Source organism: Gadus macrocephalus, chromosome 20, assembly GCF_031168955.1.
Source record: "Gadus macrocephalus chromosome 20, ASM3116895v1".
Lineage (NCBI taxonomy): Eukaryota > Metazoa > Chordata > Actinopteri > Gadiformes > Gadidae > Gadus > Gadus macrocephalus.
In genome coordinates this window covers 14,436,660-14,453,494 of record NC_082401.1, presented here as the reverse complement: position 1 = coordinate 14,453,494, position 16,835 = coordinate 14,436,660, and the positions used below count along the sequence as shown (strand labels likewise).

The 16,835-nt window shown below is 49.0% G+C and overlaps 1 protein-coding gene across 2 annotated transcripts in view; it reads left to right on the top strand.

Moving 5' to 3' along the window:
* Nucleotides 1-16,507, top strand: part of itga6a (integrin, alpha 6a) — an 18,173-nt gene extending 1,666 nt beyond the window's left edge. Inside the window, exons 2-26 of one of the 2 annotated variants that reach the window (XM_060040665.1) lie at nt 5,088-5,215; nt 5,360-5,439; nt 5,610-5,871; nt 6,455-6,586; nt 7,049-7,262; nt 8,481-8,674; nt 8,771-8,865; nt 9,301-9,428; nt 9,515-9,604; nt 9,692-9,753; nt 9,861-10,030; nt 10,535-10,678; nt 11,060-11,175; nt 11,827-11,989; nt 12,312-12,398; nt 12,493-12,572; nt 12,940-13,017; nt 13,147-13,249; nt 13,431-13,607; nt 13,696-13,788; nt 13,891-14,007; nt 14,153-14,251; nt 14,601-14,726; nt 15,032-15,166; nt 15,746-15,886. In XM_060040665.1, coding sequence (XP_059896648.1) covers nt 5,088-5,215; nt 5,360-5,439; nt 5,610-5,871; nt 6,455-6,586; nt 7,049-7,262; nt 8,481-8,674; nt 8,771-8,865; nt 9,301-9,428; nt 9,515-9,604; nt 9,692-9,753; nt 9,861-10,030; nt 10,535-10,678; nt 11,060-11,175; nt 11,827-11,989; nt 12,312-12,398; nt 12,493-12,572; nt 12,940-13,017; nt 13,147-13,249; nt 13,431-13,607; nt 13,696-13,788; nt 13,891-14,007; nt 14,153-14,251; nt 14,601-14,726; nt 15,032-15,139 — 3,046 coding nt within the window. In that variant the 3' untranslated portion in view covers nt 15,140-15,166; nt 15,746-15,886. Of the gene's footprint in view, nt 1-5,087; nt 5,216-5,359; nt 5,440-5,609; nt 5,872-6,454; nt 6,587-7,048; nt 7,263-8,480; nt 8,675-8,770; nt 8,866-9,300; nt 9,429-9,514; nt 9,605-9,691; nt 9,754-9,860; nt 10,031-10,534; nt 10,679-11,059; nt 11,176-11,826; nt 11,990-12,311; nt 12,399-12,492; nt 12,573-12,939; nt 13,018-13,146; nt 13,250-13,430; nt 13,608-13,695; nt 13,789-13,890; nt 14,008-14,152; nt 14,252-14,600; nt 14,727-15,031; nt 15,167-15,745 lie in introns of both variants that reach the window. The other variant, XM_060040664.1, reaches the window with a different exon arrangement.
* Nucleotides 16,508-16,835: the final 328 nt, after the last annotated feature.

The following is a 16,835-nucleotide window of genomic DNA, read 5'->3' as shown; positions in this document are numbered from 1 at the left end:
GGAGAGGTGGGGGTAGGTGCTGCTTGTTTAAGCCTGCGTGCCGCTCAGGGTGTGTGTGTGTGTGTGTGTGTGTGTGTGTGTGTGTGTGTGTGTGGGGGGGTTAAAAACCACCGCACATGGGTGCCCCACCCTGACGGGGAGCCCCGGGAGCAGCAACGGGTGGGGTGCCGATGAGATGGGGGTCACCGATAACGGGGTTGCTAGTTTTACACCGGCTGAGGAATTTTATCTGTAGTAAGTGTTTTGGCTACAGCAGGGGACAAGGGGGAGACAGAGGGAGAGAGAGGGAGACGGAGGGAGAGAGAGGGAGACGGAGGGAGAGAGAGGGAGACGGAGGGAGAGAGAGGGAGACGGAGGGAGAGAGAGGGAGCCGGCTTTTGTTGTCGTATAGACAGGGTTGCTTGTTAACGTGTGCGGCCTTGATTGGAGATGCTTGTTGTTGCCTTAAGCCCTCTAGCCTCTGGTTATTGTGGTGATCCGATGGACCTTCATGTGAAACACAATCAAAGGCAACGGCAGGGTCCGGAGGGGCTGAGAAGAGTTGCCCGAAAGCGATGACATTCGACAGTGTTTGGCTGTCAAACTGCTTGAATGCTTGGAATTTGACAGTGGTGTGATATGTGGGCTCGGGCCAATAAAGAGAGGAGAGAGTAAAGAAAGCTGGCCTAAATACAGCGCCGACGCTAAACACTTTGTTCTCGGATGTTATGGCAACACACAAACACCAGCGTGTATTTCATTTGTGGCTTACTTTGACTGAGTTAGCGTCTTATTTGTGGTTGGCCGAACATGAAGGATGAAGAATAACGATAACATTGTAAAGATGTTGTGTGGTCCCCGACAGCTGTTATTAGGTCCATCCATCTGCCTTATCACGTCAATCTGACTGACAGGCCTCTTCTTGAGTCGAGATCAACCGAGTGTCCTTAAGCTCTCCATGGCCCATATGGTGGTGGAGGTAAAGGTTATATTTTTTCTAGAAAACCACCTGATAGTGGGCTTTTCATTGCAATCCCTCCTGTGTCTTGGCACTTCTCCTAAACCCTAAATCTCCATGTGACCCCAGGACAATCAGCTGACCCAGTGGAGCTCGGTTGAACGAACACACACACACACACACACACACACACACACACACACACACACACACACACACACACACACACACACACACACACACACACACACACACACACACACACACACACACACACACACACACCCCCAGCCACACACATACACACACACACACACACACACACACCTCTCTGGCCCTATGCTATCAGCTGAACATCAGCCAGGTGAAACCCCAGGCAGGTGAACCATAGGGACTTGTTTGTTGTTAGGAGATAAAACAAAACTAGTAATTATAACTTTATTGATCAAGTGAGGATCCCTTTATTTGGTTTAATCAATCGTTTTCCTCAAAACTTCCCGTGTTGTGAAGTATTTGTACGGTGGGTCGCCATGCGTTGGTGTGAGTTCAGCGAGTCAGAGACCTTGAATGAGAGGAACCAAGGCTGAACAACAGAACTGAGAGTAGTGTAGCGGACTGATAAAAGCTCCTGTTGTTGCACGGCTCCACCGTGGAACTGGAGGAAAGGCCGTTTGGGTGGGCAGGGCCAAGGAGACCATCTGGGCTCTGAGACCATGCAGGAGACTCTCTGGCCTGGAACTCAATCCAAACTCTGTTTAATGGGTAGAAGAAAACACATTTTAAGCCATATTAAAGCACTTTATGGTTTTTAATTGACTATCACTGAATTTAACAGCCGCAAACATGTGAGTTTTCAAAGTGAACTTTACGTGTCTCGTGGTTATATTTCTCTGATCGTTTTATTAAAATGTAATCACAATGGGAGTGCCAAGCAATGTGTTACTCACAGCTGAACACGCATGAATTTATGTTATAAATAATACTAATTCACACCGCCATTTAAGGTAATGCCCAGCCTGTGTGTGTGTGTGTGTGTGTGTGTGTGTGTGTGTGTGTGTGTGTGTGTGTGTGTGTGTGTGTGTGTGTGTGTGTGTGTGTTTATCTGTGTGTGTGTGTGAGAACTCACAACAGTTGGAACAGCTGCAGGGGGTTCTTGTGTCTTGTGAGTGCACAGCTGTGGGGACAGTAAGGCACATCTGTTCACAAACACCAGTGAGGTCACTCACACGCTCACAATGCTGTCCGTCTGTCCACGTTTACACGGCAGTGACAGACGCACGGACCCCACCGCAGACTAGCGGCAAATCACCGGCTGCCGTGGACTTCCTGTTAGCTTGCGGGGAACAGCTCTGTGTGTGTGTGTGTGTGTGTGTGTGTGTGTCCTGTATTGTGTGTTCTTTGTGTGTGCATGATCTGTATTTACGTGTGTGTGTTCTGTATTTGTGTGTGTGTGTGTGTGTGTGTGTGTTCTGTGTTGTATTGTGTGTGTGTGTGTGTGTATTCTTAAGTTTACATCAACCTAAAGGAGGTTCTTGAATAAATGCGTCTTTGCACGGTTCGCAAAGACAACATCCCTTATCTCTTAACTTCTAAATAAGTCTGTGGACCAGTGCACTCAGGGGAGATGAAATGAGGACCTGAAAGGGTTGAAAGCCTGGCCGTTTGTCTGTCAGACGGCGAAGACAAACACCTGCGGCGTGACGTGTGAATGTCATGTGTCATGTTGTCATGTGAATGTTAGCCGGCGGAGGCCCGCCACATTCTACATCTACGTCCGAGGCCCTGCAGGTGTTCCCCTCGTACACGCTGCCTCTTCCTCCTGTTCGAGTTCTACACTATACAGGCGTGCGCGTGTGCGTGTGGATGTGGTTCTTCTGGTTGTGGTTTTCCATGGTGGCGGTCCGCCAAAAAGTCAACTCCACCATCTCCACCAACTCCACCGGTGGTGGAGTTGGTGGAGATGGTGGAGTTGACTTGTGGCGAAAAGTAGCTCAGGCGGTAGAGCGGGTTGACTGGTACCGGAAGGTTGCTAGTTCGATCCCCGGCTCCTCCTAGCCGAGTGTCGAGGTGTCCCTGAGCGAGACGCCTCACCCTGACTCCTCCTGATAAACTGGCTGTCGCCCTGCGTGGTAGACTCCACCGTCGGTGTAGAAATGTGGGAATGAATGGCTGTAAGTCGCTTTGGATAAAAGTGTCAGCTTCTGCTTGTGTTTTCCATGGATGTAGTTCTCCTGGTTGTGTTGTCCATGGATGTGTTGTTCCTTTGGTTGTGTTTTCCATGGGTATCGTTGTGTGAAATTGACCTCCAGCCCACATTATGGTTTAAAAATCCCCTGGGCTCTTCATCTCCATGTTTGCTGGCTGGCCGAGCATGAAAGCAGGATTACGGCAGGAGAACGGTCAGCCGGGGCAACTCTCACTCCCCTCTTCATCGCGCATTGATGGTCCACCTGTAGTGCAACAGGATAGGGGGGGGGGTGGGCTAGCGTTTGATTAATCATCTGCCTTCGGGCTTTTCGAGGTGTGTGTGTGTGTGTGTGTGTGTGTGTGTGTGTGTGTGTGTGTGTGGGTGTGTGTGTGTGTGGGAGCGCGCTCGCGCGGGGAGGGGAACAAGGCAAACAGCCAAAGGCCCATCCTAGAGGATCCTAAAACAACACTCAGCCGGCCCGGCCTGCTGCCCCATGACGGCGTCTTGGATGGAAACGCCGGAGTCTGCTTCCCTTGTCCAACAACAAGGAAATACAGGAGGCCCCGCGGCCGCCTGCAGAGCCTAAAATAATCCTGAGGCAACCCCCCCCCCGGGAGGATACAGGCATTGTTTAGCGCGAGGCGGCCAGCGGACACCATTTGACCCCCCTCTCTTGGTTTACAGTCTCCCGTCTTCCCCTGACTCATTGATAGCCACACCATTGATAGTCCCACTGTTGTTTGAAGGCTTGAAGGGGGTTCTCTGGCTTCAGAGTCGGACCCGCCCCGGAGGCTCCGCCTCTGCTGCTGTCCAGCAGAGGGAGAGACGTGGTTCTGTCCTGCCGGGGGTGCTGGCCTGTTCTCCCCGCGCCGCCCGTGTGGTGAACGGACCTCCTCCGAGAGAGACACGGTGGATGTGGCGGCGGTGGTTCATGACCGTGGCGCACATCGCCGCGGATGTTGACACGGTTAGCTTCCCTGATGTCCACGTTGAAAGCACAGACGGAGAGAATAGGCGGCATATCTGCCCTGGTGACTAAACGGGGAGAACTCAGCCGAGATTGGGATCAGTTGTGATCGGCGTTGTTGTGGAATGCCTGACATCCCTCCTCTACTGGGCCGATGAGAGACTTATTGTTTCCTTGTTTCAGAAACATGTGCTTGAGTTTGGCCTTGGACCTCGCCCTGTGAAGCTCGACATGCCCCCACCGGTGGCCTGATGGATCAGGGAGTGAGAGGGCGTGGCTGCGGGGGGGGGGGGGGGGGGGGGGGGGAACTACAAGCCAGGGTGAATGAGCTGTTATGTTGTAAAGAGGAAATATATTATTGGAAATGATGAATGGGTCTCTGTGTCTGCTGTGAGTGCCAGAACAGTAGTTTGCTGTCCACAGCCCTGCGGAACCATTCAACGTGCTGTAGTCTCCTTGTGGAGCTCTTTTCAACGAGAAATCAAATGCTTTTATGACGTTTTTCCTTCAAATTGGTCAAAGCCCGTAAAAATTGTAATTAGAATCACAATCTCAGCCGTGACACGAGTATAATATATCAAATTCGTCCATTCATTTCTATTCCAAACCTCTCTAAATGGTTACGACTTTGGTTGATTCTATTCAAATCCTGTTTCAACCCTAAAGGGCTGATTATGGTCCCACGTTCACGCAAAGCAAGGGGCTTTCGGACCCCTTGCGTCCTTGTGGACCCTCCTTGCGTCCACCGCAATGGGCCTGACCTGCGCCTCAGTCAAAACTGTAACCTTCTGTCGTGGCGACGCAGCAGCAAGGGCTGTGATTGGTCGGCTCACTAAAACCCGACGCAGAACCACAACAGGTTCACGACTTTGTCGGAGCGTCTGCGTGGTCCTTGCGTTGCGTGATGAGGGACCATCGTCAGCCCTTTACTGATCACCACCCTCGTCAGTCTTCTCGGAGCGTGTGGGTAACACTCTGACCTCTCCGTGTTCCAGGCTGCTGATCGGGGCACCGAGGGCCAGAGCGCTGGGCAACCAGAGAGCCAACATCACCGGGGGGCTGTACAAGTGTGAGCTGACCCTCGCCCTCCAGGACTGTGAACGCATCCAGTTTGACAACGAAGGTGAGGAACTGATCCAGCCCCCCATCACGCAATGTAACCGCTGGGGCGTGGGGGGGGGGGGGGGCAATGGGCCTGCCTTTGCGTTGCCGAGTGCCATGGTTACAGTGCGACGCTAATCTGCGATGCGTCCATTTTGTTTTTCAGAGGACGTACGCACAGAGAACAAGGAGAACCAGTGGATGGGGGTGACGGTGCAAAGCCAGGGCCCCGGCGGGAAGATCGTGGTACGTTACCCTGCCAGTCCCTATGCTGGGCTGTCAAACTCCCTGTACTAACCCCTGGGGGAAATCCGTCCATGATAATAACATTGAATAACATGGGAATAAAACATTAACATGCTTCTATAACCCTCAGTAACCTTCCCTCTTGTCCCCCCCCCCCCCCCCCCGGACAGACCTGCGCCCACCGGTACCAGCGGCGTCTGAACGTCAACACGCTGCAGGAGTCCCGGGACATCACGGGCCGCTGCTACATGCTGAGCCAGGACCTGAGCATCGACACCACCAACGACGAGGACGGCGGCAACTGGAAGTTCTGCGAGGGCCGGGCCCGCGGCCACGAGAGGTTCGGCTCCTGTCAGCAGGGGCTGGCTGCCACCTTCACCAAGGACTACCACTACGTGGTCTTTGGGGCCCCCGGTGCCTACAACTGGAAGGGTGAGGGGGGGGGTCAAATGTGGAACCTTCTGAGGTCTGGTTTCGCTCGGTTGGGTTCGGATCGTTTTTTTGTTTTTGTGCCAGTTAAAGCTGGGGTAGGTGATTTATTTTTGAGAGAATTTTTTGTCAATTTTGTTGAAATTATCTTTGCATCCTGACAATAATCAATAAATGTAATGCTCGGACAAGAATAAAGAAAGAACTCCGGTATCTTTGGTGGTCGCAGGCCTGTAATAAGATCGTCCGGTCAAGCAATCAATTGGAGGCCTGCCTGTCTGCCTTACTGTCTGTCTACCTGTCTGTCTACCCACCTACCTGGCTACCAGCGCGCACTCTGCCTGTGTACTCATTGTGTTAACAGAGTCTTCAACAAGGCTAGGCATACCTTCTGCTAAAGCTAGCGAGCTAGTCCCGTGTTTTGGGGGCGTGGCTTTAGAAGGAGCTCTGAAGGGAGGGGTTGGATTTTTCCCAGTGCAGCACTTTTAAAAGCCAGCCTACGTCGCCTGGTGTCGCTAAATTGCCTACCCTAACTTTAACGTCATCATTATCGCAATGATGATCTAACCCTAACCCATCTCTCCAGGCATCGTGAGGATGGAGCAGAAGAACAACACTCTGCTGGAGATGGGGATCTATGACGACGGCCCCTTTGAAGTAGGGGACGAGAACCTGTTGGATCCGGATCTGGTCCCGGTGCCCGCTAACAGCTACCTGGGTGGGTGTCTCTCCAGCGAGCACAGACGGGTCCTGTGGCTTTGGGTCTTTGTAATGTAAATCAAATCAAGATAGCCAATCAGGACACACCTTGATGATAGGTTGACCGGTATGTCTTCAAAGACTTACTGTATCAGCGCTGTTTTAAGCCTGCGTGAACATGCAAGCTGTTTTACTTTTTATTTACTTTTATTTACTACATGTTCATAATGTGCACCATCTATAATGTCACGATATTATAAATGATAAAGTGAATTCATTCTAATTCATTTATTATAAATAAATTAGAACGATTGCTAATGGCCACTTATAAGACCACTTATCCGGTTGAATTAACTCAGAATTAATAAATTAATTCACGATTTAATTAATCTTAAACCAATGCTCATGTCGTGTTATCCCCTCGGACCGGGGGTCCTGATATCTGACCGTCTCCGCCCGTCCCACCCTTCCCGGTCTCCAGGCTTCTCCCTCGACTCGGGCCACACCCTCACCAGGGGCCCGGGGGTGACCATCGTGGCCGGGGCCCCCCGGGCCCATCACTCCGGGGCCGTGGTCCTGCTGAGGAAGGAGAGCGAGGGGTCCACCCGTCTGTCCCCGGAGTTCATCCTGCAGGGCCCGGGCCTGGCGTCCTCCTTCGGCTACGACGTGACGGTGGTGGACCTGAACGGGGACGGGTGAGGAGCCGCCCCTGAGCCTCACGTCCGCCACCAAACAGGGACATTTATTACCTCTACGCTTACATTAACGTTCAGGGCCTTTAGCAGTGGTTCGGGCATGGGGTAAGGACGCCCACTGGGCACCTCCCTTGGGAGGTGTTCCAGGCACGACAAGTGGGGGCGAGACCTCGGGGAACACCCAGGACTAGGAGGAGAGATTATGGCCCAATCCCATTTCTACCCCTTACCCCTTCCCTTTACCCCTTCAAAACAAGGGGGAGGGGTAAGGGGTAGAAATGGGATTGGGCCTATATCTCAACACTGGCCTGGGAACGCCTCGGGATCCCCCTGGCAGAGCTGGTCAATTTGTCCCGGAAAGGGAATTCTGAGGGCCCCCTGCTTGAGTTGCTGCCCCCGCGACCCGACCCCGGATAAGAGGATGACGATGAGGGGAATTTAGCAGACGCTTTCATCCAAAGCGACCTACATTTGTCAGAAGAAAGAGAAACGATACATCGCTGTCGGTACAGTGAGGATGTTCATAGTGCCACACACTAACTATTGTTAGTTTAACCCATTCCCCGTACACAACAAAGATAGCTAGGTTAAGACGCTACACGATGCCAAGTACTATTTTTAAGTGCAAGGACGTACAACATACAATAAGTGCGTACATTAAGTGCCAGAGTGGGTACATTTATGGACATTGTTTGGCTAAACTGAGACTCAACAAGTCCAAGGTCCGATATCTTAAGCCGACCGTACAAGGTCGGCTCTTGTTTAGTCCCTTCGCTGATAAAACCTTCAGCCCAGACCCTTTTATACAACGAGACGGTTTATTTATGACATGAATTTGCAGTTTGAACCCAGAATCTTCCATGTTTAGCCACCACTCTATCCAGGCTATCCGGTACTAATAAGTCTCCTATATATTTTTCTGGTACTATTGATTATCCTATATATTTTTCCATACTATCGAGTACTCTTATGTCTCCTATATATAAATCCAGTACTCAAAAGTCTCCTATATCTTAATCCAGTACTAATTTCTCCTATGCTTTATCCAGTACTGATAAGTCTCCTATATCTTTATCCGATATTCATAAGTCTCTTATATCATTACCCAGTACTCATTAGTCTCCTATATCTTTACCCAGTCCTCATAAGTCTCCTATATCATTACCCAGTACTCATGAGTCTCCTCTACACCCCTCTCCTTGTCTTGGTGGACCCTAGGTGGCAGGACATCGTGGTGGGAGCCCCCCAGTTCTTCCTGAAGGACGGGGACGTGGGCGGGGCCGCCTACGTCTACATCAACCAGGCGGGCAGGTGGGACCGCGTCACGCCCGTCCGCCTCAACGGAACCAAGGACTCCATGTTCGGGCTGGCGGTGGAGAACATCGGGGACATGAACCAGGACTCGTACCAAGGTGGGCGAACCTGGAGCTGTCTCTGAAGGACCTCAGTGGAGCGCGGCCTGTGGGACGGTTTGTGTTGACCTCGACTGCTTCCTGTCCCCGTCGTAGACATCGCAGTGGGAGCTCCGCACGACGACGCGGGGGTGGGGAAGGTGTACATCTTCCATGGGGCCGCCCACGGAGTCAACACCAAGGCTGCACAGGTGGGTGGAGCGGTGCCTGGATTACCTTGATGGAGGCTGTGAGGATGTGATGAAGCCTATATTACATTGATGGAGACTGTGAGGATGTGATGTAGCCTGGATTACATTGATGGAGACCGTGAGGATGTGATGTAGCCTATATTACATTGATGGAGATTGAGGATGTGATGTAGCCTATATTAAATTGATGGAGACTGTGAGGATGTGATGTAGCCAATATTACATTGATGGAGACTGAGTATGTGATGTAGCCTATATTACATTGATGGAGAATGTGTTCGAGGTTGTGATTTAGCCTAGATTCAATTGATGTAAACTGTGTGAGGATGTGATACAGCCTATATTATGTTGTTGTAAACTGTGTTCAATATTGGGATTTAGGATGATTAAGTGTATACGTAAATCATGTATTCATGATTTGCTGCTGTGTTACAGATCCTTTCAGGAAAGCCGAACGACATCCAGCTATTTGGATACTCTCTGGCGGGGAATATGGACCTGGACGGCAACTCGTACCCAGACCTGGCAGTGGGCTCGCTCTCGGACACAGCTCTCATCTTTAGGTCTTTGATTTTACTACCTAAATTTCAATGAAAAATGTACCAACGCATCTTTAATTTTGGTATTAATGTATTCATCTTTCTTTCAGAGCAAGGCCTGTCGTGAGCATCAAGACTGATCTCAAGATAACACCGAAGGAAATCGACTTTTCAAAGAAAACCTGTGGCAACAATGTGTGGTAGGTTTTCATGTGCTAAAACATTGGCCCTTTATCAGGCTGTGGTTATAAGTTATCAGTCATGCTAACCATTCCTCTTTTCCACAGTTTCACCATAGAGGCATGCTTCACTTACAAAGCGAACCCAGCCACATACAGCCCCAAACTAAGTAAGCCACCGTTGCAAACACAATTCCGAATCATACTATTTTTTATTTATTGAAACAAGACAGAAGCTATGTTGTATGTTGATGAACGGCTGTCCCTCCCGCCACAGCCATCAGCTTTGCTATTGAGGCAGAGGGCTATCGGAGGAAGCAGGGCCTGCTGTCCAGGGTGGTGTTCCTGGACCGGTCCCCCTCGGACCAGGAACACCAGTCCTCTGGGACCCTGGACCTCCGCGGCCAGAACAAGAAGAACTGCTTCAAGGCCAAGGTCAAACTCCAGGTCAGCAGAGATTCAAGCCAGCAACGTCACACAAGACACAGGAGGCGTTGAACATACAAAGTTAAATGGCTATGATGAGGGTCAAATTGAAATGATGCACAAATTAGCCTATATTTTCTCAAGAGAAATTGTGAAAAGGCATTTGATGGGAATTCTCCAAAATAATTCTGTCCCAAAATGTGTGACAAACCATCACAGCAGAGGAGAGTAACATTCAGGATCCTTTTGTCTGCCTGAACCCCAAATATCCTCGAACGCTAAACATCCTTTTTCGTGTGTGTGTGTGTGTGTGTGTGTGTGTGTGTGTGTGTGTGTGTGTGTGTGTGTGTGTGTGTGTGTGTGTGTGTGTGTGTGTGTGTGTGTGTGTGTGTGTGTGTGTGTGTGTGTTTTTGTGTGTGTGTGTGCGCGTGTCGGTGCGCGTGCGTGCGTGTGTGTGTGTCTGTGTGCGCGTGTCGGTGCGTGTGTGCGTGCGTGTGTGTCTGTGTGTGTTCTGCTGCCCTCCAGGAGAACATTAAGGACAAGCTCCGAGGGATCCCTGTGGAGGTCTCGGTGGGCGTGGTGGGCACCAAGCGACACAAGAGACAGCACGAGCTGCCCGCCCTAGTGCCCATCGTGGACCCCTCTCAGCCCAGCAGGGTGGCCGCCGAGGTAAACACTGACATGGCTCGTCAACACTGGATTATTGTTCTTGGATTATTGGTCTACGGACCTTTTGTATTCATTATCAATAATGGGTTTTTGTAGTATGTAGTCCGTTGCATTGGATGTACAATGTGACCATGTTGTACATCCAACGCAACGGTCTACATACTATGTAAACAATGATAGTAGTAAACAACTAGTAAACACTGGATTATTGATCTCGGTTTATTGGTCGCTTTACCTTTTCTACATTGTCGTATTTCTCATCACTAATGTGTGTTTTTATAGCATGTGGCGCCCGATGTACAAAATGGCCGTGTCTCAGGGCCTCATATCTGCTACTGAAACACTGACTGGTTTGGATGTGTCCTGTCCTGTGGGTGGTAGTTGAACTTCCTGAAGGAGGGCTGTGGCCGGGACAACATCTGCCAGAGCAACCTGCAGCTGCACTTCAAGTTCTGCTCCAAGGAGAACAACCAGGAGGTCTTCACACCGCTGCCGATGTAACGACCACCCCGCAACATCTCTTAGTAAACGACTCAGACAACAGCAGGTTGTTTCAGAACGAAAGTCAACTACACGGTAGCTAATTAGAAAGCAAGGGGCAGGAGAGTGTAGCGGCTACAGGGTGTACGACTACCAGCCAGCTGAAAGGTACTGGGTTCGATGCCCAACCTCCACAGCCTATCTCTGGTCCTCCTGGAGCATGATGACCCCTAACCCCCACTTGCTACTGGCACTTAACAATAGTACTCAGCATCGTGAAGCATCTTATCCTAGCTATCCTGTTGTATACGGGGACTGGGTTAACCTAGATATTATTAGTGCTTGCAACTTGTTTCTGTGAACATCCTTACCGACAGCGATGTATCGTTGTTTCTCTTTCTTCTGACAAATGTACTTATTGTAAGTCGCTTTGGATAAAAGCGTCTGCTAAATGCCCTATATGTAAATGCGATGCTCCTCAATGACCAGTAATTATTTACTATCGGTCGCCTTGGATAATGTCCTCCACTAACTAGTCATAGTAAATAGATAACAGATAATGGCGTCCGCTAACAAGTCATAGTTAATAAATAATAGCGTCTGCAAAGTAGTCACAGTACATAGCAAGTCTCATGTTTTATTTAAGACGGTCTTTCTCCACGCTGCAGTGAGAACGGGACGCCGGTGTTCTCGATGAGCGAGCAGAAGACGGACCTGGCCCTGCAGGTGACCGCGAAGAACCGGAACGGGGACGACGCGCACGAGGCCAAGCTGGTGGGGAGCTTCCCCGAATCGCTCTCCTACTCGGGGTTCCGCTCCCACAACCCCACGGTGAGTGCAGAGGTCGGCATGTGGCTCAAGGGGTACCGTAGAGCGGGTCAGATGGTAACCGCAAGGTTGCTAGTTCGATCCCCGGGCTCCTCCTAGCTGAGTGTCGAGGTGTCCCTGAGCGAGACGCCTCACCCTGAGCGAGACACCTCAACCCTGACTGCTCCCGACGAGCTGGCTGTCGCCCTGCGTGGTTGACACCGCCGTCGGTGTGTGGATGGTTGTATGAATGGGTGAATGTTAGGCGATATTGTAAAGCGCTCTGAGTGGCCGCTGGTTAGAAAAGCGCGGTACGAATGCAGTCCGTTTTTTTTGTCGTTCACAGAGGGAAAAACAAGTAATCTGCATCGCCAATCAGAACGGCTCCCAGTCGGAGTGTGATCTGGGGAATCCACTGAAGAGGGACTCGGAGGTACGGGATATGAATTTTTAAGGTCTGTTCTTTTTGTTCTTATCTCGTGAGACTTGTTGAATTGATGACATGTTTCCTGTTTGTTTCCTCCAAGGCGACATTCTACATCATCCTGAGCACGGCGGGAATCTCCTTCGACACCACAGAGATCAGCATCGACCTGCTGCTTCAGACGTGAGTCCGACTGCTGAGCATGCTTTGGATGCACTTTGGGTGACCGAGTGGATAACGCTGACATTTGTCGTAAACGAGCTGAAAGTTGCTGAAGCTTATGTCATTATGTTGTGTGATTATATAATTGGTCATAGTTGTTTTCCTGTTCCCAATTTGAAATTCAATTAGCATGATCATTTTTGAGAATCTTAATATTTTTTATTGATTGATTGTATTGATGAGTCACTGAGTAAATGAATGTAATCGTGTGTGTGTGTGTGTGTGTGTGTGTGTGTGTGTGTGTGTGTGTGTGTGTGTGTGTGTGTGTGTGTGTGTGTGTGTGTGTGTGTGTGTGTGTGTGTGTGTGTGTGTGTGTGTGTGAGTTCAGAACCAGTACACAGGAGGGTATCGCCAAAGTGAGTGCGAAGGCCAAAGTGGTCATCGAGCTGGCCCTGTCGGTCACTGGGTGAGTACTGAAGCCACCCTCCCACAGCTCTGAGTTTGGTTGGCACCCTTATGAAGTTTCAACATAAACTCATCTTAGCCTAGCGCCTCCATCAGCAGGTCATAAAGCCGGTGTTGTGTTCCTCCCCAGCGTGGCGAGGCCCTCCCAGGTCTACTTTGGGGGCGTGGTGAAAGGAGAGAGCGCCGTAAAGACGGAGGAGGAGATCGGCAGTTTGATCAACTATGAGTTCAGGGTGAGGGAATCAATACTCTGCTTTCACATCATCCATCATCCCCATATATTGGATGTATTACATTCCAAATAACATAACATATACCAAATAATGATAATGTATGGCAGTTTTTAAATGACAGTGTTTGCAACAACTTGAAATTGAATGAATCTAAAACATAAACTGAATCCTTCCCCTTCAGATCACCAATCTGGGAAAGCCTCTGAAGTCCTTCGGATCGGCCTCGCTCAACATCCAGTGGCCGAAGGAGAACTTCGATGGCAAGTGGCTTCTCTACCTGGTGAAGATCACCTCCACGGGCCTGGCTGAGGTCCCCTGCACCCCTGAGACGGAGATCAATGCTCTCGACCACATTCAGGTAAGGGGCTCTGCTATCACCTTTCAATTTCACTTCACTTTCACTTTCACTTTCAATTTTAATTCATGGTTGTCCATTGGTCTTCCAGGAGTCCTCTGCATCCAGGGCCAAGCGTTCGACCGGAGAAAGTCCAGGGGGTCAAATTTCATTGTTACTGGACCAGAGAAAGCGTAAAGTTTTGGTAAGTTTAACTCTTGTCAAATATTACATTAATTACATTCAAATACGTTTTATTATTGAGCGAAGCGCGTATACTGATGCTGTTGCACCTTTTCCATTGTAGATGTGTGGGAATGGCTACGACGCCCGATGTGTGGTGATTAAGTGCCCCCTGCAGGTCTTGGACAGTACTGCAGTGATCTCGCTGAGGTCTCGGTTATGGAACTCAACGTTCCTGGAGGTAAAATACCAAGGACGTGTTTCTGTCTTCTATCAGTGGTGATCTTGTTCTCAGGAGTGAAAACCTATTGATGACATGTGCATCTCATTAAAACAAAGTTTCTTATTGTGGTTTCTTATGTGTGTTTATGATTTATTTGAAACAGAACTACGCTTCTCTCAGCTACCTTGACATCATTGTCAAGGCCTCTCTCAAGCTCGACAGTCCTGCTAAGAACATGATCCTGAGAGATGCGGACACCCAGGTAAGAGATCCATCCATCTCGCCACATCTTTAAAATACTCATCGCCATCTTAAAGGAAAAAACCCGTAAACGGGTTTAACCCATAGTGGTCCATTTGAGCCAATGGACAACTTATCCAGGTTTATACTTTGTGCATTTAAGGTGAGATTTGGGCCAGGATCAACCAAGATAGGTTGCGTGATAGTTTGCTTTTCCTTTAACGTGGCGGTGTGTTTCATGTCAGGGTGACGGTGTTAAGTTGCGTGATCGTTTGCTTTTCCTTTAACGTAGCGGTGTTTCATGTCATGGTGATGGTGTTAAGTTGTGTGATCGTTTGGTTTTCCTTTAACGTGGCGGCGGTGTGTTCCAGGTCAGGGTGACGGTGTTCCCAGAGAAGGCGGTGGCCCAGTATGGCGGAGTCCCCTGGTGGATCATACTGGTATCTGTCCTCGCTGGTATCTTGATGCTCTCCTTGCTGGTGTTCCTGCTCTGGAAGGTACGCATCAGAACCATGAGCCGTCAATCACATCGCTCCTCATTTAACAAGAGACTAAATGTGCTTTTATCAGTCGCCCACAGGGAATGTTGCCATGAAGCAAGGAGGTTAAGTTAGTTGAAAGAGAAAGTAAAAAGTCCATGAAACATTATTTAAATTGATTGTATTTTTAGTGACTTTACCAGAATATTTTTGGCATTGTGTGGCGTGCTGGTAGATTAACACAGAACAGAACCAGGAGTATGGGGGATAGACTATACGGGTGTCTCTGCTGAGTGATATTCACCCTCCTTGCTCTCCCTCAGTGTGGTTTCTTCAAGAGAGCCCCCAAAGACCAGTACGATGCGGCCTATCACAAGGCACACATCAATGTTCAGCCCTCTGACAAAGACAAGCTCTCCACAGACGCGTAGAACCCCATATGTGCGCACAGATCCAGGGTAAACGCAACCAGAAACAAACCAAATGTTGCAGGCATGGTGTGGCTAAGAAGGCGACTAATAATCAGACTTTTCCCCCTCTCTGTCACGCAAATTCTTCACTGAACAAAACCAGCCGACTCTTAACGAATTCAGTTTGACACATACTGAGTTGAAGCCAATTCAACTCTTTGGAAAATTGATCTGAAACTCTTTCTGTTGTCCTCTAATATTAGAAGATCACATACTAAAACAGAATATTCAAATATTCAGTTTTAATCTAAAGTATGTGTCAACAGAATCTTTGCAATCAACATTTCTACGCAAACCTGATCCACTTTCTCATCTCTTTCAACACCAAAAGCTTAAAGGATTTCCCATCTGCATTCTCCCTTTGCTTTTGACCACTTTGCATACTTTATCGCTGTTAAAATGCTGCATTAACAGACATGGTTCCTTCCTTTCAGGCCAAGCATGCTATAACCGCAACAAAAATGCTTTGGGTTACACTATCGAATCATTCTGGTGGATATACATGTGGTATTTCACAGTCATGTTCATACTTCCCTATCTGTGGTATCTGCTGCGTCCCTTTTCTAGTGTGGATTTTTCCGACGCGCCAAACCTGAAGAGAGCGTCCCGAAGTACCACGCTGTGCGCATACGAAGGGAATCTCTCACGTGCCCGGAGGGGAAGGTCAAGCTGGAGTTCTACGAGCGAAAGCCCTGGATGACGATCTGGAGCGAGAACGAGGGCTATTCCTGAGAGAGGGTTACGGGAAGATTCCATGTACAAGGAGAAGGATGAAACGCTTGTCTCTGCTATCCCTTTTTATTGGTTTGAGTAATCAAATGTGCTGATTGGCTTGCAGACAGGTGAGGTGGGGTCTGGTTGCTTAATTGACCTGGGTAATGGTGGAGGTGGTCCACTCCTCCTTCTAACGTGAGTCATTTCCATTTAAGTTATCTTTGAAAGCGTTTTTTTTGTCAAGATTGTGAAAATGAAGCCCGGTTTCATTCCGTTTTTTACCGTCACATTTCCTGAAGATCCAAACTGCTGTTTATTTGTTAATCGACTGCACAGGAAGATTGGGAAAATATTTTTTACATTTGTAGATAAACTTTGTACTCATACTTGATTCCTCAAAGTCCTGTCTGAATATTGAAATGTATAGATTGCATACTGTAAGTTTTGTAAATATTTCTTTAATGTAATACACTGTATTTATTGTTTTATTCTCAATCAACATACATTTAGCCAAAGATTTTTGTTCAGGTATCAAAGCTGCTTTTAGTTTTAGCTCATTTTTCTGGAATGTTTTTTTTCATAAAACTGAAAATAAAATGAATTACTGCAACAACATCAATCTTCCGTTATTCAAGTCTGTGTCCATGAAAGCCCACCAAACGGTCAGTTGTGTCTATCTCAAGCAGGGATCTCAAACTCGCGGCCCGGGGGCCAATTGAGGCCCGCGGGATGAAATAGTGTGGCCCCCTACTTGACATCAAAGTTTAGTGTTAGTGCGGCCCACGCGTTGTCAAACGCACATTTTTGCTGAGACGCTTGCCACGCTTTTTTATCACTTGTGATAGGATGACCAGATGTCCCAATTTTGGGTTACGAGTCCCGACAAAAGCCAAAGGACACTAAAATGTCCCGGTTTCCACCAACCAGTCACTATGAAATGTCC